This window comes from Grammomys surdaster, unplaced genomic scaffold (genome assembly GCF_004785775.1).
Source record: "Grammomys surdaster isolate TR1022 unplaced genomic scaffold, NIH_TR_1.0 126271, whole genome shotgun sequence".
Taxonomy (NCBI): Eukaryota; Metazoa; Chordata; class Mammalia; order Rodentia; family Muridae; genus Grammomys; species Grammomys surdaster.
Window position 1 is genome coordinate 4,534,927 of NW_021621071.1, and position 20,610 is coordinate 4,555,536.

A 20,610-nucleotide genomic window follows, 5' to 3' on the forward strand; every position below is an offset into this window, starting at 1 on the left:
AGGGTGATAAAGAATAACAGATATTGAAGAGGGTATGTTAATAATTTTTAAGTGATCAAAGTAATTGGGGTAAAATATAATTATGACACAAAGGCCTGAGTAATTCAAGTGGCTGCCACAGTCCTTTGGCCTTAATCTTATTAGAACTCTCAACATAAATTTAAACAAACAATACTGAGAAGGGACCCAAGCTCAAATATGTGTGCAGTAGTCTGAGCTGCTAGAAGAAAATACAAAAGATTGGGTCAGATGAATGGACCATATTGTCGCACAGTTCTGGTCCAAACTACAAGTCCAAACTGGAGACATCTTTTTCTGACTTATAAATAGATGTCTGCTGTATCTTCACATGCTAGAAATAGAATGATTTCCCAGTACACTCACTATCACTGTTACTCAGAATCTAATAATCCTACCAGGTTAGGAAGCCACTAACATTACCTTATTCAACCTTAATTATTTCCCAGTTTCCTTTTAATAACTGTGTATGCTGAACACAGTTGCGTTGGGAGTTAGAACTTCAACACAGTAACTTTAGAGGAACAGATGTCAGTCTGTAAGGAATCATGCTGGACCGTTTGCTATATATATATGGAGTGTTGGTTTTGCCCACTAGGAGAATTTGCCTCATCAAGTTTCATGCCATTTGCCAGGTAACTTTATTAATATTAATAAAAATTGACAGGGTGTATCTCAAGCCAAATGATCCTAAACATTACCAACTACCAACTGCTTTACACCTCGGTGAATATTTTCCAGTCTGTAAAAATAAAAAGAATTACTAAACAATTCATAATCTAAAAAGCATTCTGTACTGTTGAGGGCATACACTGGGTCACTCCAGGATAGTCTTTTGTATGAAAACTGAGCCTATAAGGGAGAAAGGAAATCCAATAAAGAATGAATCTAAGTAATAAACCATTAAAATTCTCCAACTGAGAAAAATTGCATTTGGGACTCACCCTCTCATTCACAGTTATCCTTTAAAATGATTCTGGAATATCTAGAAGGCTTCCTTTATAGCTACAATGTTGGACTTTTTTTTTCTGTCTGTGTGCTCCAGCTTCCCCAACAGGTTAAGGCTTGTCTTATTTGTAGGTATACTTTACATCTAAAAGTATAAATGTAGGACATGAAAATTGTCAGGGAGCAATAGAAGATTTTGATACTAGAATGGATCAGGAATGGGACATTTCTACCTGAAATTTCTCAGAAACTTTCTGTAGAACTCCTGGACCTTCCAGTGACGTAATAGATAAAGTCGTAAGTTTAAAACTTTGAAAAATAATGGATTTTATGAAAAAAAAATCACCCTCAAGATGATCACAATACTGTATGTCATTTTTTTCCCAAAGATGCTTTTTTCTTTCTGGTATTCATATGCAAACACTCAACCAAGCTGAGTAGGCACAGTATGATGTGGACTCACTGTTTGTATAAGCCTGAGCTCAAAGTGACGTCACATTCAGGCGCCAGGCGACTTCTGCATCGTTACTGAGGCAACCAAAATAATCACTCCCAGAATTCACCTGTCTCGTTCACCTGTACCTGGGAAGTTACACATAATCACCTGCTTAACTATTTGGGACCGCCCCAATCTCTCTCTCTTCTTTCTCTCTCGCTTCCTCCCGCCACTTCTCCCGCTCCTCTCTCCTGTCTCCCTCCCCAAATAAACCTCTTCCCGTGGAACCAGGTCGACCTCATATTGTCTGTCCAAACCGCGCAGGAATCTTACACTCACTTCCTTCAGTTAACTGATAAAATGACAACTCTCACTTAAGATCTCAAAGTACCTCATCTATATGATTATAAGCATATATCATATAGTATAATCCAAGCACAGTACCATACATCAGTACTCAGGTCCCTCAAGTGACTGAAGTTGAAGGATTTATAGGTACCAGGATAGAGCAGGTTAAGCTACATAATGAGATCCTGTCTCAAAAATAAAAAAGACTGGGCTTGCTGCTCAATGGTTGGTAAAGGACTTGTTTGTCATAGAAAATGCCCTAGATTTGATCCCTAGCACCACAAGGTAAGCAAACACACACATTAATTAATTTTCCATCAACCTCTAATAAGACCTTAATATGCAAACGCTAAGTGGATGGTGGCCTGATTAGGATAGACACCTCAGCTCCTAAACCTGGGAAACAACGAATCCCTGTGTATGCTCAAAATGGAAACATCTGAAGGGTCCTGCCACAGGAACAGCAACCAAAGGAAAAGCAAAGGAAACGTATTTTGAATGTGTCTCTGTAATAGAGCATTTTGCTTCAATCAACTTCTAGATGCTTAACCCTCATTTACATAACAACCTCTCGGGCTCAGTTCCTTGAAATGAAACTAATTTGAAAAGCCTTCTGATCTTAATATAAGCTATTTTTTGCTCTAAAGTTTATGGGAATGGTCACCTCTTGCTGAAAATCGCCTGATTGGCAACTACCATCAGCAGTAATCCCCCTCTAGACTTTAATGAAATGTTCTTCCCTTTCTCCAGGGCTTTGGATTCCAGTTCACCTCTAATTAACTCTAGATTGACCAATGGGCAGTGAAGGAAGCCATTCACTTCAGGAAGAGGATTATCATCACCATTATTTTGTTCTAAGTACAGCTGCTCTGTTTAGAAAAGTAAAGAAAATAGGGGCTGAAGAGATGGCTCAGCAGTTAAGCACTTAAAGAGGATATTGTATGATTGCTAGCATCTTAGTGTGGTCCACCATCACCTGGATGCCCAGCTCTCCATGATCTGACAACTCTGCCTCCATGTGCACCACACTCACGTACCCCCCACCCCCGCCACACACACACATCATTTTTAAAATACAATAGACCTTTTTTTAAAAAAAAAAAGCCTGAAAGAAAATGCAGAATATATAAATTATTTATCTTGCTATGCTCATTTCAAAGAGCCAAGAAAGGGAAAGCAAAGCATAAAAAGGTTCATTCCCTCAATGGAGCATTGCAGGAGATATTGTTCAAGTAGCTTGTCAAAGTCCTCAAAACTATAGTTTGTCAGGAACCCATGTTGAGACTTCATTTGAAGTCCCATTGTGATACAAAAACCTTTATGGCTTCTCCTTTCGAAATATATCTGGAATCTGCTTGCTTCTTATCACTCCATTGCTGTCAGTTTGATTCAACACGGGGTTATTTCTTGGTTTGATGCATCAGATTCAATCTGCTCTGGCCTTTTCTCCTTTCAGCAGTCTTTTCTGCATGAGATAGCCAATGCAATTGCCTAGCAATGTTACGCCAGATCACAGTTGACACACTGCTCCATCATGGGTGTGCCTACACTCATCCCTGTGTTGAATGCCTAAGACCATAGGACGGTAACAACTGAAAATGGGTCAGTCTGGGGAGAGTCTGACATTTAGATGAGGTCTTAAAAGTAAGGACCACATGATGAGAACCAGACATCAGAATACTTTCCTTCTCTTAGCCATGCAAAAACATCAAAAGATGGAGGCCATCTGTAAGTCAAAAAGGAAGCCAGCCCCAAGTAGAGCTGGGCCATCCATACTTGCAACCTATTTTTAAATTTTCATTTTGTAAAAATGCTTGAAAGTAAATTTCTATTAATTAAGCCATCCAATCTATGGCACTGTATTATGGCCTCCCAGATACAATAGCTCTGCTCAATATGAAAGTGCTTGTTTTTCAACCGCCATTCAACCAGATCCTTCACCATCCTCTGGTTACCTGTGTTAGCTATAGCTACTGTACTTTATTCACGCTTGTCTCCTTGCCACTTCTCCAGAAGGCCAGACACATGTCTACCTCAGTTGTCTCTCTTTCATATATTGGCACAAGTAACATCATATCAGCAAGGTATATTATCATCCTCCCACACAAAAGAGAAAATTCCTTTCCTGTCAACACATCAGACCCTTTCTTCTCTGCTCCACTTCCTCTATCACAGTTATCAGTTTCAAGTCATAACTATAAATGTACATGTGTATATATCTTCTTTTATCACCATTAATATGTAAACCCAATTGAAGGCCATTATATCCTTTGTTAACTAGTGATAGCAATTTTCCTATACCAAGTAGAATGGTATTGACTACCTAACAACACTCAGTAAGTATGTATCAAATCCATGAATAAGTACTATTTCCTTTTTAAGAACCATGAGAAATTGATGGACAGATAGATGATTACTTTATTTTAGATTATGAAATCTCCTCAATCCAAAGTTCAGCTTTTAAGAGTCTCACCATTAAGGAATCTAAACCTTAGGCTAGAACAAAGAAGTCATTTCAGGCAAGAATCTAAAGTTTAGGCTAGAACAAGGAAGTAGACTTCAGACATGGAAATGACTTTGAGCTAGGACAGGGAAGTAGGCTCAGATACTTTGGTCATCCTGATAAGCCCTTAGAAACAGTGATCACTAGAATGTTCACATACTTGTGTTTAATGCCTTGCTTGTTCTTTGACTATTTGTGTTTATTGTCTTGCTTGTTCCTTGACTATTTGCATCTATTGCACTGCTAGACCCTCAACCTAGAACTGATCTTAATACTTGCATATAATTAAAATGGTATAAAAGCAAAAAGGAGGAGGGGGGTGGGATAGGGGGGTTCTAGGGAGGGGAAATGGGGAAAGGGGATGACATCTGTAATGTAAATAAATGAAATATCCAATAAAAAAGAGAATATCATCACCAAACCCATCCGTCATTACTTCTTTGGGCACAACACATCCATTTTGAACTAACAATTTATTTATATGGACCCTCAATGAAAACATGGCAAAAAAAAAAAAATCTTTAGCTAAACCCTATTGCATCTTCTCTACTTGTGTTTACCAAAGAAGATATTCTATAGGGTATGCTATTTTTATTTCTTTGTTTAATAAGATCAAAAAAATCACATTACATTTACTTTATGAGACAAAGAGTTCCCTCTTCTTTCAAAGAAAGAAGTTAGCATCTATGTATTCATTTATAAGCATTGATCTGGTGCCTACTTTGGGCAATGCACCATTCTATGCAAATGGATTAGATCAATGAATACACTTAAAAAAAATAGCCTGTTCTCTTAAGGACTTCATTCCAGGAGAGAGGGAAAGAAGAGATCAGATACACTTAGAAAAGAAAGTAAATGTCACACAAATAAAATATGTGGTAGGTGAAAATGGGAGGTGCTAGTGAACAGGGGGGAAATGTGGAAGGAGATGGGGAGTGACTGCCATGGTTATATTGAAGTAGAAGATCAGATCTCACACAGAGGCACTTTAACTGTGTACATGTCTATGGCGGAAATCTCCAAATTGAAAGAAGAATGAGGGCTAAGTTGGAGAGAGTTTGACATGTTGGGGAAAAATAAGAATAGAGTAATAAACACAGAAACCATTGACTGCAAAGAAGTAGGGGATGAAGAATTGGTGTCAGAAAGAGGGCAGATTATAAAGTTCTTCCAAGCCAAAGGAACACTAGGTTGAGCCCTTGAGCAAGGTGAGCCTTTGGGATTTTGATCAGCTAAGTGGCATTGCCAGATAACTCTAATATTCTTTGTGGTAAGTCTGTACACATGCTTTATGGCCTAGGATGTGGCTATAACCCAAATAGCCTGTCATAAATGAAAAGTGAATTTAATACAGCTAACCTACAGAATATAGGAGTAGCAACTGTCTACTCTTATGACTACTTGCCTTACTGGATCTGTGTCTCAGAACTACTCTCCAGAGTCTCAAGAATATCAAACCATACACTGTTACCCCAAGGAAAGACAAACATTCCAAGTATGATTTCGGCTAGAAGCATGGACTTTTTGTGCCATCCTAAGGCTGAAAATGGTTAAAGTGGGCAACTGTAAGTCAAGCACTATCTGTGAATTCAGCTACCATCTTCTCAGGCCATTTAACAATAATTTACATTGAACATTGTTTCTTCTTGTTGCTTTGCTTGAGATAGGGTCTCACTAAGCAGACCAGGCTTGCTCAATTTTACAATCCCCCTGTCTCAGCCTCTCATGGGTTGAACTCATTACCTAAGCTGGAGAACATGAAGGGTGGAAGGAGAGAACTCACAAAGATGACTGGTGAGAAACCAGCAGGTCATAGAGTTTAGAATTGTGCAGCCACATGGACTTACTAAGTTTAGATGGGTGGGAATAGAAGATTGATCCAGGTTGTCTTCAAAGTGCCTTAAAGTCAGGAGTTCAAATGAAGCATGTTAATTTTGTTATTGTCGCTGAGCATCTGCAATACTATGATGTCTCTCTCTCTCTCTCTCTCTCTCTCTCTCTCTCTCTCTCTCTCTCTCTCTCTCTGTGTGTGTGTGTGTGTGTGTGTGTGTGTGTGTGTGTTTCCATGGTTACATGGTCATAACTCATTTCTCAGGGCAGGCATAGCAACTAGAAGTTCTCTTTCCCAAGGCGAGTCATAAAAAAATATAATTTTATCCCACATTTCAGTGTTGGGAGAAAACATTAAAATGTTCTGTGCCATATCTTGTCTGCTAACAGAGAAAATGAGTTCATTCAGAAAGGGTCTAGTACCATAGTATGGAAGAAAGAATGTCATACACAGAAGCCTCCTCCAAGAAAATTAATCAGATAGGCCTTCTTGAGTTTCTCTGGCAAGTTTATTAGCATTAGAACAAACCCTCTCTTTTGCCCAATCATATTTCTATATGACTGTTAGGAGTAAAACACATTCATGCAACAAATTCTGTATAGAAACATAAATGGGCAGAACTTTAGGACAGTTAAATACTGTTAGGCCCTTGGAGGGTGCTGGGATGGACCTGCGAAGGCTAATACTACAGAACTAATTGCTTGCCTACTGGTAAGAAAATAATATCTATGCAACAGGTTTGGCAGCAAGGAGAATAGAAGTAATCTCTGTCAATTATATGTGCAAGCAAAAAAAACACAAAAAAAGCAGCATTTTATCTTGACTCTGCTATTGTCCTATGCCATCCAGTGCAGCTAGCTGCCAGGTAGAAAGTAAAATGTGATACTTTAGAAGAACAAGTCTGAGATGTAAATCTGCATCCACATATCATCTTTGGTGTTTGTAAGACTGGATAGAACCAGAAAACAAGACTCTACCAGAGTGAATAACAAAGAAAAGAGATATCAAAGTTGACTCCTGGAACACACAACTGTTAAGCAACTAGAAAAATTTCAAGGGGCAAAGGAGTAGAATAAAAAAAGAATAAAGAAAAATGTGTGTTCCTAAAAGACAAACATGAGAAAGTGAAGTTGCGTCTCGGGGAGTTAAAAAGAACACTTGTGTCAGATGCTGCTGATGAAGACTAAAACCTGATGTTGGGAAATTTTCAGTGTGTGAGCATTAGTGCACTTGGGAATTTTCTGTGCAGGATTGAGGGCAAAAGGCTGATGCAGAGTATGTGCTCTCTAAAAACGTGGAAAAGAGGGATCAGAGCCCATGCACATAGAAAATCCTTTCAAATCAGTTTAGCTGTAAGCAGGAGGAAAGAAATGGATCTGCAGCAGAGTGAGTGGACTTGAAGTGAGTGGAGCTGAGAAAATGGCACCATATTTTTAATGCTGATGGATAAAGAGTCAAGAAGAGGAAAAACTGAACTTTGGGGAGAACTGAAGAACTGCCACAATGATATCTTTGAGCAGGTGAGAGAAGAGAATGGGAGAGACACCCATCTCTTCCAGACCAATGCGTGTCTCCTGGTCATCATGGTGGCTGAGTAGAGTTTAAGGGAGAAGGCTTATGGAACAGTCAAACCTGTAATCACTGGAAAGCTATTTCCTAACATTCCAGCCAAGTGTCTCTGTTCAGATAAGTCAAAAAATGTGTTTGGAGGCCTCATCAAAATATGTTTAGGAGAAATTCCAAAGTTGTGAATGTCTGAAACTCTTAACACTCAGGAAGAAGTTGGGAGGGGAGGGATATCAAGCAAATAGAATATATAATAACACTATCAAGTCAGTAAAATAATTTTTGATGAGTTTTTCTAATAATGGGATTTGACGTTTTTAGTGCAAGATGCCCCAATTTGTTACCATTGTGGAGTAAAATGTATAAGTAACTACTCAATAAATGCCTGCTGAATTAATTAGTTAATTCATCTTTACAGTTAGTTTGTGTTGCATTAATTCCTCCACCTTGTATTATGGCTTGCTTGTTTATAGTGTAATAATACCATGTATCATTCCCCAAAATGCACTGTTTTCATTGATTTCTTTCAGCTTTAGTATTTTGTTTATTTATGTTTTATTAGTGGTTAAATATCATAAATAGTGAGTATCACATAGAAGTTCTGTTTGTTAGTATGGCACTGAAAGTATACAGCATGTAATAGCTACAAAATAGCTTAACAAGAGCCGTTAAATGGCCATGTTATAGAATAATTAATGAAGGAATAAAATGCCCTGTTAAATTGTGCTAAAATAACTGTTAAATGTTGGAATAACGGTGTCTATTTTAATAAGATTTGGTGTTGCTTTCACACAAATGGTTGTCAAAATGGGGCCTAGGAACATATGAAACACTTCCTACTGAAAGAAATTATAACTACCTTTTAGGTACAAGAAAAAAAATCACCTGATCAAGGGCTTTTTTCAAAATAATTTATCTTCATAAAATATAGACTATGCTACGTATTTTTCAAGAGATGGAGGCAAAGCTGTTTGAAGACTCAGTTCTCAGATATACTTGGGAGAATACAAAGCAAGGCTGTGTTGTAGTAAACTCCCTAAGAAGGCACTAATCTCCATAGCCCACAAAAGATCAAAATAGATCCCACACCAAACCCACAAAAATGAGCAGTTACAATATGCCACCTATCCCATTGTAGAAAAATGTTGACTCTTGTCAATTTGACTCATAGAGTCATATATATATATATGGTTCCTCTCCTACATGATTCTCAAAATAATTCCCTCTCTTTCTTTCCTACCTTTAATTAAACTCTAATCTCCTTTGACAGAATTCTTAGAGGAATTCTGACTGAAAGATGCATTCTGAGAATAGATTCATGTTCCACACAATGAAGCCTAAGATTTTTATCTCACAAAACAGTATTAACATAAGGATGTTAACCAAATATACACATTATACTAATTATTTACCTTTTAAAATGGTAAAGAAAGAAAAGTCATACTTATAAAAGTATCAAAATAACCCTCAATTACAGTTACAGTTAATATGAAATGATATATTATATAGTGATAATATCAAATTAAACACAACTATATTCACCACTTAAAACCAAATGTCACGAGAAGTAAAAAGCTTAGTAGCCTATGCAAATAAAGAAGATGTAATAACCTATACTATTAATATATTTCAAAATACATATGTGTGTATTCCACATATTCCAACTATACCATGAAATATTTCATGAGGTTTTATTCCTTGCAAGTAGCAAGTCATCATTGTCTCCCTTATCCATACTGTAATCGAAATATATAGAAAAAATAGCTCAATAGACAAAAAGACTGCATTTAAATATGAAGATCTGAACTAGAGCCCCAGACCCATGTGGGAAAAAAACAAGCCAGCTGTGGTGATATGAGTATCTGTACTCAGAGTGCTGGGAAGGTGAAGACAAACAGATCCCTGAGGCTTACTGGCAAGCCTGGCTGAACTGGGGGGCATCAAGCTCCTGAATAAGCAGATGTTTTAATAGGAGAGAATCATTAGGCAAGTTCTCTGTCTCAAAATCAGGGTGTAGAGTTACCAAGAAACCATGCCTGAGATTGACCCCTGGCCCCCACATATATTATCACTGTGTGTACATGCACAAACACACACACACACACACACACACACACACACAAATAGAAAAATTAGGTATATCCATTATCATGTAAACAAAAACCTATCATTCAAACCAGAATATCTTGTTCCTGAACTCTATTAAAATTTATCCTACTACTTATTTATTCCAGTCCAGAAAATGTGTTCTCGTGGGTGTAGTTTACAGACTCCCAGGTACGCATGGGCACCTGCCTTACACAATCCTCAGAATGATCCTTCTCTTTTCTTACCCACCACTCTCCTCTGGATTCTCATGAAGAAGAGGCTTCTCTATAAGAACCTCCATGGCTGTAACACAGAATTCACACTATTCATTTAAAGTGGTATCAAATATTACCTTTTAAGACTAAAGTGCTGGATTATATTTTATGCCTTGTGGATATCAAATTTACTCTCACCCCCGTAAATACTGTATTCTCTCCTCAACATATCCACAATCTTTTTAAGGATAGAAAATCTTGTGGCAAAACACCCGTGCTCCCTGTACAATCACATTCCGTGCCGGGCAGGTAATGAATTCCCCATAAAGGCAATCAAGCAAACTCCTTTACGAAACATCGATTTACAAATTACAGAGCAGCAGCAAGGGGAAACAGAAGACTTCACCATAATTAATTGAAGCCTAAATAGGGTGAGTACCAAAATATTGTGCCAGTCATTTGATCTGCCATCTAATTAACTTATAAACATCTATGATGAAAACGTGTTTGTAAGAGTTGAGTATGTCTTCACGGTATTGATGATGTGATTTTTCAAACTTGTTTCTTCAGATTTTTGTTTCATGTTTCTTGCAATGGCTATGGAGTATTACTTTTACCAAGAAGAAATTAGCAAAAATAGTTAATATATTATTCCACTAATGGATAATGTATTTTATTAAAGTGATGTATACTTTAATTCATGAGTTCTGAAAAATTCTTAAAAGCTGTTTTTAACAGAAATCCAGTGTCATAGTGTCACATAGCCTGAATTTGAATTCTTAATTCATTCATTATTATTTACATCATCTATTTGTATTATTCTGTTACCAAATCCCTAAATTTCTTCCTCTGGAAAATTAGAAAATGATAAATACTACTTCAAAAGGTCATGATAATAACTAAATGGGTAAAAACATGAAAAGCTCTTTTGAATAACTCACATTTCATAAATATAAACACAGTTGCCATTTTGTTGTGATTCATATGATCTGTCTGTAATATGAAAGATAGCTTAATTATATAATACGTAATTGTGTATAGAGTAAATATATAATATATGTGTCTATAATGTTCTTTATAAAGAACACTTCAAGTGCTCACTAAAATAGGATGCACAGATATAAAAAGTGTTGTTGTATCATAACCAAGCATACTCTGCTGCATACGTTAGTACCAAGAAGTAAAAAGTGCATGCCTCATACAAACGGTTTTAGTTGCTCGATTTAGATATCTTAAAACAAATCATACTGTGCACACTTTTGGCTTATGTTGGCTTAAAAATGATAAATAAATAGCTTTGTTGATCAAGGCGACTAAACTGGCATCCTAACCTAACAAGAAGCACTAGAGTTCCTCTCAAGGATCTTTCCCATAAGCTACTTGAGGTGAAACCTCAAATTCTTAGATCTCTTAGCTCTCATGAGCTGCGCCATAGTCAACAAAGTGAAACTGTCCAGCATTAGAAATAAATCAGAACAGAAGTGAAATAATATATTGAGATAATATAGAAATAATATATTGAAAAGTAGAACAGAGCAAAATGGCTTAAATAAATAAATAAATAAATAAATAAATAAATAAATAAATAAATAAATAAAAGCCCACGCCTCGCATAGCGACTTATGCCTGCAACCTTAGGACTTGGGATATTGAGGACAAGAATCACAGTGAGACTGGACACTGCCTTGACTATATGGTGTGCTCTAGATCTGCTTGGACTCTCAAAGAGTTGGGAGAGGGGAAGGCCAGCTTATCACAGCCTCCTGGATCTGTATTATCTTCCATTCTACTGCACTGAGAGCTGAATGCCCAGCCATTTCCTCACTTTCTTGTATGACTGCTTGCCTCTTTGCTACTTCAAACACACCATAAACCTCGAAGTTCAAACTCTAGGTACTTTGGTCCCTCTGATCGTAACTCGTGCCACATGATGTCCAATGGACTCACTTTTTCAGTGTCTTAAACAGACATCTAAGCACTTCCAAATAAATACTTCCATGTGAAAAGGTATAATTAATTCATTAATTCTTAAAGATTTCAGCCTCTCATGTATGCCATATCTAGCCCTCAAATACTACCCAAACTTCTGTTCCGGTTATTTATTAATATTGACTGATTGATTGATTGATTGATTGATTGACATAAACCAGGTATCACAACATAGCCCAGGTGGCTTCAAACTTCTCATCCTCCTGCTTCAGCCTCTTTCATGCTGGAATCACTGGAGGGTGCCAATGTACCCAGCAGGTTAGCTATCTATTTAAATGATCATCTCCGAATGATAAGCTGCATTTATTACTATTTGGCTTTCTGTCCATCCGCACTTGGTAGAATGAAATTTCTAGGAGAGAAAGGAGTTTTGCTTATTTTAGTCACTATAGTAGTTTCATCATATGAAAAAAAAAAAAGTCTATGACTCTTACTAAATGCATACAGAGTGTATGAGGGAAGGAAAGAAGGGTATAATGGGCCTCAGAAACAATTTTTGATAAATCTGAAGGGTCGAAACAGTCTCCGATAAAATCTAGAATACATCTACAGGCGTCATTAACATGGGCCAAGTTCACGGAAATAAAATTTACTTAAAGTATAATTCATAATATAGGATAGAAGGTGAGGGTTTGTCAAAAATGATTCTGTGACTGGAGATTCTCATGGAAGGCATATTTAGAGGGTGTACTTACGAATCCATTAGCATCTACAGACGTAGAGAAAAAAGTAGACCTTTTGCAAGAAATTTCATAAAGCACCCTGAGTTGTGGAAACTCCCCTCGATATATAAAAAGGAGTATACCGGGGCAAGTCAAATCATTCAATTATATACACCATAAGGTAGCTTAACAAGTAGGAGCAACGGTGAATAAAACTTTTTCTTTCCTCCAGATAAAAGCCTGCATGGTTCAATTGTGAGTGGAATGGGGAAGCAGAAATGAATCCCGCTGCAAGCTGACAGTTACATGGAACCCCCTGAAGTTATAAATTGAGTTCCTCTGCTAATTACTGGTCTGAAGGGGACAGGGAAAGATCCACATTCTATTTCTCTTGCTAAACTTGCAACACAAGCACTCCTGAATTTTACATTAGGGTCAAGCTGGGAAGTTCCCAGTTACCTGGTGTAGATAACAGCACCACATCCCATGCAAATAAGGTCAGGCAGTCTTTCCTGCCTTGGGTGACTACAAGTGAGATTCCAGTGAAGCAGATTCTAAAAGTAGGTAGATTTTTTTTTTAAAAAAAAAAAAAAGGGACAGGGTACAGATCCGATTTGAAATACAGTTCTGTTTGTAAATACAGGGTAAATATTTATGAAAGACCTCACAATCTGGCAATACATTTCATTAAAATGAAATGTCGTGCCCATAGATGACAACATCAACTTACCATCTACTTTCTCAACTACCCATTGTATGACTAATAAAGATACTCAGCAGGCAAGTACCTTAATGAAATAGGCCCAGTTCCCCAGGGAGGTGAACCTGTAGTTCAAACTCACATTTTTGATCAAATAAACACTTTATTCTTTCCAACCAAAAAAAAATGTATATTATGTGGATTCTGGCAAAAAAAAAAAAAGAAAAGAAAACAACACTTGAGAAGAAAATTGATGACAGGGACATGAATGGGAAACAAAGCGCTGTTATGATGTCACATCCCTTCTGAAAAGGCAAAGTAACTTCAACACTTCTAATGCCTATGTGCACCCTTTATAATGTCCTGGAATGTTCTAGCTCATTTCCTGCCAAAAGCACAGCCTCATTCAAATTAGAATAATACATTAATGTGTTTATTCACAGGACCAACAATTACTGAACACATTTGCCCTGCAAAAGGAATATGCACAAGAACATTCCATTATTATAACAATTTTCATTATTACCAGTTTCTCTTCTGTTGATTTTTTATTAGCTTAACTATGTACTACAAATACAATCTTAAAAAAAATAATCTAAAGGAAAGTCAATTCATTAAGATCTGACATATACCAATTTGGAGAGAGAAAGGCTATCTGTGTTAGCTCTGTGTACAATATTACCTACTTGTAAGAGTCATAAGGACCTGGGTGTCTCAATGCTAGAAAACACCTTCAATGCCCTTATTAGGAATGAGCTCTAATTTCATCCCCCCACATGGTCATTGTAGTTATTAAGCTTGAATTTTTTTGCAAGCATCTTTCTATAGGATGTATTTAACAAATTGTAACTATTTAGGGTTTTTTTTTAACTCTGACTCATGCAACACCTTCCATAATTCGCATGAGCACTTACAGGCAAGACTCCAGGTCATAAATCTTATTTTAACTCTTAATAAGAAATTATTTTTGTACTCCTCATCTCTAAAAATATAAATCTTTGAATTTTTATGCCGCTGGATGCTTCAACAAGTGATGAGAAGAAATTCCACCTTCTAGGAGTCCTTCCAATAAAATAATCAAGAAATTCTTACCTAGTTTTGGCAAAGAATAGGGCACTTTAAAGTAGTCTTCATAAAATTCTATTAATCTCTTTGTAATGTGGAGAGCATAGTCCCCGGATCCTCTTCTGATAGCGTCGGGTCTTGCATATAATCGGACCTAATTAAAAATATATATAAAAGTTACTTTAGCCTTGCGGTACACGAGTTTTTTCCCTGAACATATGAATCTGCACAAATCACTTTGGATAGTATAAAAATTAAACAGTGTTCTTGTTTATATATCAAAGCACAGTGCGACCAAAGAGCCAAATTGAAACAATTGATGTGGCCAAGTAGAGCAAGTCACAGTTTACTCACTTTCCAGGATGACATGGAAACGATTTATACACCTTGCATCAAAATAAGTATTCTAAGTTATCACTTCCATGTGCTTGCTAGAGATATAATCCATGGTGGATTAGTATAATGGATCCCTGGCTCAGCAAGAGAGAAAACTCATGGTCTGTTATGACATGCTGCATCGAGCTTTGGAAGAATTACCAGATTGGAAATGTGTGTGTGTGTGTGTGTGTGTGTGTGTGTGTGTGTGTGTGTGTCTGTGTGTGTCTGTGTGTGTGTGCTGTGTGTATGTGTACATATATCTTACTTATGCTTCCTTTTTCTTATTCTTGTGCCTTTGAAATCAACTGTTTTTATTCCAAATTCATAAAGTAAGAACAGAAAACTTTTCATGTACATAAGCAACCACCACTTGGGAAAGCTGTCTGCACCTGCTCCTAGATTCAAAACCAGCTGATGTAATTCATATTTTTAACACAATCTGGGCACTTATTATTGATTCCTAAAACAAGCATCATAAATTATCTAGTCCTTGGCCAAAATAAAAAAAAAGAAAAGTCCCAAAGTGAGAAACATAAAACTGAACAAAGCCAACAATCCTATAGAAAAGGTTAAAATGAGATTAGTTTCTGTAAAGCTTTCATAAAGCAATCCAGCATCTCTCCTTCCAAAGGCTAAATCTATTTTTCACAGATGTGGTCCCTAATCCTCATATCAATTCTGTGAATAAGAAACATGCATTTCATGCAGCAGTAGAAATGACTGCAGCATGGGACTTGGATTTCAGTCCTACTCTACCACTAAACAAGCTGGGGGGATACTGAACAAAATCATTTAACCTCTTTGGGTCTTATTTATAAAGTGATGGTATTGGCCACCAGCTAGTTGATAAAGTGCTTTTCAGTTCTAAAACACATTACCTCCAATCCCATTTTACAAATAAGGGAGTCTGTGTTCTTCTTAAATCACTGCAAAAAATAAGTGGTTTACTCAATATACCAAAATGGATATTTATTTTCAACAATAAAACAAAAAAAGCTGTATTCAGTTTTAATGTAAAAATTGATTATACAATTAACTCTCTATTAGCCCAGACTAAGAGAGAACAGAGATGTATAATCAGAAAGTATAGGGTAGTTACAAGGAAAATAAATTTTGACATCATGTTGGAAAGACACGTAATCCAATAAGGTACCCACTAAATTCAATAGCAATTGTTTACTTAAATTGCAAACTACTTACTCCCTATCAGCAAAATCGAGTGGCAAATTTAGTTGATAGCTATCAACAGTCTTGACTGGAAATGGTATAAAACCAAAAGCTTTTGGGACAGACCATGTACATACAGCAGTAGAACCTGTCGCTGTGAGAGGCAGGAGGTACCCTGCCACTACATCAACTTTTTACAGACATGAATGCCTTTATACAAAGTTCTCAAAAAACAGTCCCTCGGAGAAGATGAGAACACGGTTGATTTAGAAAGAGAGGCTCTCAAAACCATGCCTTCAGCACATGAGAGAGACTCACTGCACCCATGAACTCACAGAAACCATGTTTACTTGTCCAAGATCAAAGCAGGGAACAATCCAGAGTGGAACGGAAAGAGGTTCGTGAGGGGCTATGGATAGATGAGTTGCTAAATTAAAGAAAAAAGAGGGGGGGGGTAAAGTTGCAAGGATATAGTAACGGGGATAGAGCATGACACTCTCGAAATTAATCAAACATTAATAAAATTGAAAACGAAGTGAATAAATGCACACTAATTGTAAAGGCTCTTACAGGCGGAGATGGCTTACAAAGGAGTGAGGGAAGCAGAATAAGAGAATAAAAAGCAAGCAAGCAAAAAGACAGGAGCTGTGCACACCGAATGAAAGAGAAGACAGAGCCTGGGCACTGGAAGCGTCCACCAGAGACCACTAGTAACTATTCATTATGCATTCATTCAATCACGGGACTGTTTATTTGGCACTATTTTTACACCAGATCCAAGATTAAGCATTTTTCGCTTTATACTCTGGAGCACATGCTGTCTACCTAATCAAAGGAGCAGAACATAGAAAAAGCAATGTCTGTGTAATGGCCATTCTCAAAGACCTTCTAAGTAATTAGAAGTGAATGACAACTAGCAATAGGTAACGTACAAACAGTAAACTACAAATATCAGTAGGACACTGAGGTAAGATGAGGTTTTTAGAAAGTCTCTGGCAAGTAAATGATAAATTGATACTGCATCTGTAACAGGGAGTACCCCAATGTGACATAACAAGGGTCACCGACTTAACATTTAGGCAGCACCATTGATTTGGGTAGAAACACAATCATATCTGTCAATCAAGCCTACCAGTTAGTCAAGCATTCTCTAGAGCCAAGCAGGAGAAACGCAGTTAAATCAATCTGGTTGTCAAGATTCTGATGGAAATAATCCAACTTGAATGAGACAAAACAGACACATGCTGAACACAATGTCTTCATTCTCTGGTTCAGACATTTATTGCAGCCTGCTGTGTTTCAGGCATTGTACTAGGGAATAGAAATAGAACAATAAAACCCCTACTACAAAATGAACAAGACATTTATACTTACTGCTCTTAAGAGGTTCACCATGTGTGGAAAACAAACAAATAAATCACCAACGAAAATACAACCCAAGAAATAGAGCACTGTACATTCTGTCTTCCCACTCAACAGAGCAGAGAGCTAAACCTTATCTCACTATCCCCCCCCCACCATCTTTCTGACACCATCATTCCCAAAATATCCCCTCTGTTTCCATTTCATCAGCTTATGGTTCCACAGCACAAATACTCTGTATTCTTTCTCATGATTTTTGTGACTGTTGTGGGTTTTGCATTGTTTTCTATTTTTCAGATGAGGACTCACTATGTAGCAAAGGCTGGCTCCAGATTATGATCTTCCTATCTAAATCTCCAACATGCTGGGATCGTATCTATGCACCACCATACCAAACTTCCTATGCTTCAGTTTTGCTTTGTACTTCATATAGATCTTCCCATTCGAATTCTCATAGAAATAATGAGGGAGTCAATATCCGAACCAGAACACTTTCAAGAATGAGAGGTCTACCACTGTCTGAGAGACAGTAGGTATAAGCAAGGCATTTGTTATTTACTCTCCCTGTTTTTAGTCTCCCTTATACTCAAGGAAAAACAACTCTTCCCCCCACTGCTATACTAGAACTGATCTCAACAGGATCAGTAATAACCACATGGTGGCAAATCTAACATCCAATCCGGAGCTCAACCCATCAGCAGAATGTATGTTTAGTTGATTATTGAATGTCCTTGAAACAGCTTCTTCCTGTGGACCAGTCACTTCTCAAAGTTTGGGGGGGAGGTGGTTCCTTATTTCAATGCATAGATCTCTTTGCTTCTCTGTTTACACTCAGTACTTTAATTATACCGACTAGCTTTGTGTTTGTGTGACTTCCAAAGTGATGACTTACCCAACAATCCTGGGCTTCCATAATCATTAACCAACTGTCCACTTGACATCTCCACTTCGAATCTCAGACACCACATTCCGAAGGCAAATTCCTGCTGATCCATACACACAGCTGTTCCTTCAAAACTTTCCACATCTCAGTTAAATGCACTTCCATCCTGCTGTCTGGGCCCAACATCTCCACATCCTTGTTTCCCTCACAAGCCAGATTATCCTACTGTGTCTGCTTTCAAAGCATACCCAGAATCCTGCCGTTCTCACCACATGACTGCTACCACTCTGGTCCCAGCTGTCTATTTCTTTCTCATTGTTCTCCACACAGTAATCAAAGTCTCTCTGACACATGAGAATCAAGTCATGTTATTTTTCTTTTACCACCTTTCCATGTCATTCAGGGGAAAACCTCAAGGGTTTAAAAGAGTCTACACACATACACATTTGATTCCTTTAGTTCTCTGACTTTATTCTTATTGCTCTGCTAACACTCATATGAAACTCAAGGCTGTCAAGCTCTCACTACATATCTCCATGACCCAACCCTTCTTCATCATCTTCAGATAGCTGCCTAAGTATCTCATGCTCCTAGAAAACCCCCTGCTGACCCACTACTGTCTAACCCTGTCCAAGATTTACCTTGAGACACTACCATTCAACAAAGTCTGTGTGTTGATGATCCATTTTTATTTCTTCCCTGTGAATATAACTTGAATAAGGACAAAGAATTTACTCTGATGTATCTAACTACATGAATGTGCTGTATTTTCAGGTCAAAATATTGTGTATAGAGTGTTATGTATGTAAGCCTTTGAAACTGATTTAACCAGAGAATTGAATTTTACAGCCATATACAGATCCTAAAAAAATAAGACCCAGGCCTCAAGAAGAGCAAATGTCTTAACTTAATAAATAAATAAATCTGGGTGATGAGAGGGATGGCTAAACAGTTAACAGCATTTGCTATTCATGCAGAAGACTCAGGCTTGTTTCCTAGCATCCACATGGAAGCTTATAAGCATCTGTACCTCCAGTCCCAAGAGATCCAATGCCTTCTTCTGCCATCTTTGGGTATCCGTAACAGACACAGTACAAATACATGCATGCAAGCGGAACACTCATATGTACAAAGTAAAGTAAATAAATCTTTTACTTTAAAAACATTAAAGCTAGATGTAGTAAGACCTCTTACTCACTGAGCCATATTATTTTATGAATATAAATATAAAAGTCCATGATCTCCTGAGGCTAATATATCATTCAACATGTTTTCAATACTTTGATTCTATTTGATATTCTGTGGTAGGCAGGATAAATTCCCCAGATAATAGTGTTCAAGTCCTAATCCTAGCCAAGAAACTGACTTTGCAGGTATAATTTATGAATTTGACAATGTGGAGTGGAGAGCTAGATATAGTAAGCTACAAAATGGGTACATACTCAGTATCCCAGACCAAAATATCACATTGCTTATGTCTGTGTTTAATTATTTATTTGTTGGTGGTGTATGGACATAGCACATGTGTGGTCTAATGGGATAACTTATAAGAGTCAGTTCTCTATTTCCATCATACATGTCCTAGGGATTGAGCTCCAGTCATCAGACCTAGTGCCAACCTCCTTTACTAACCAGTCAGCCAGATCGAAGCCAGATCAACAAAACAATAACAATGACCAAATAGTAAGTGATCTCAAAGGGACTACTAACCACTGGGGCTTTACTATCATAGATGTAGAAATCTACAGGAAGCTATTAGGCAAGGAAGTGATAAGCCTATTTCTACACTTTAGAAAGATCACAGGGCAAATAAGCTGAGATATCATACAGCAGACTACTTAAGATTGCATGCAGAGAGGCAGAGTACAAAAATGAGGTGATGTACAATGATAAATTGGACATGTAAAGCGAAATTGAAAGTCCAGGTAACAATGTGTCTGTCAACCCTGTTGTAAAATAAGAAGTTAATACTATGGGCATAGGCCAGTCATTTAAATACTTGAACCACAGAATGCCATGATCAGCATTGGGTTTGGGAGCAACTGCATTGGCATCAGCAAAGATGATAGATTAGAATAGAATAGAAAAGGGGGTATGGAAATAGGTAACAGTAGCGTAGAAGTCCAAGGAAAGATGATAGAAGTTAGAACTGAAGAGAGACAGTAGGGAAGCAAGAAAATGGATGGATGAATTCACTTGATCCTAACGCTGTTGAGTAAGCCCTTTAGTTACTGAGTAAAGCCAATTGTAGTCACAGTCTCACTTAAAAACAATTATTCACCTAATCTATATTCAGGTGCTCGCTCCAGGGCCCTGCAGAAACAAGTGAGATCTAGTTGAAGGATCAGGGGAAACAGCCAAAGTAGTTCACATACTGCGTGACTCCTGTGTGGTTAATGGAGTAAATTTAGAGGTAATTCTCTTTGTGGTTAGGGGAGAACACCATAGTTG

At 37.5% G+C, this 20,610-nt stretch overlaps 1 protein-coding gene across 1 annotated transcript in view; it reads right to left on the reverse strand.

Annotated features, from left to right (window-relative positions):
- The window catches only part of Trhde (thyrotropin releasing hormone degrading enzyme), a 371,444-nt gene that overhangs the window by 255,540 nt on the left and 95,294 nt on the right, over window positions 1–20,610 (reverse strand). Inside the window, exon 3 of the mRNA XM_028759101.1 lies at window positions 14,397–14,523. Within this exon, the coding sequence (XP_028614934.1) occupies window positions 14,397–14,523 (127 nt within the window). The remainder of the gene's footprint in view (window positions 1–14,396; window positions 14,524–20,610) is intronic.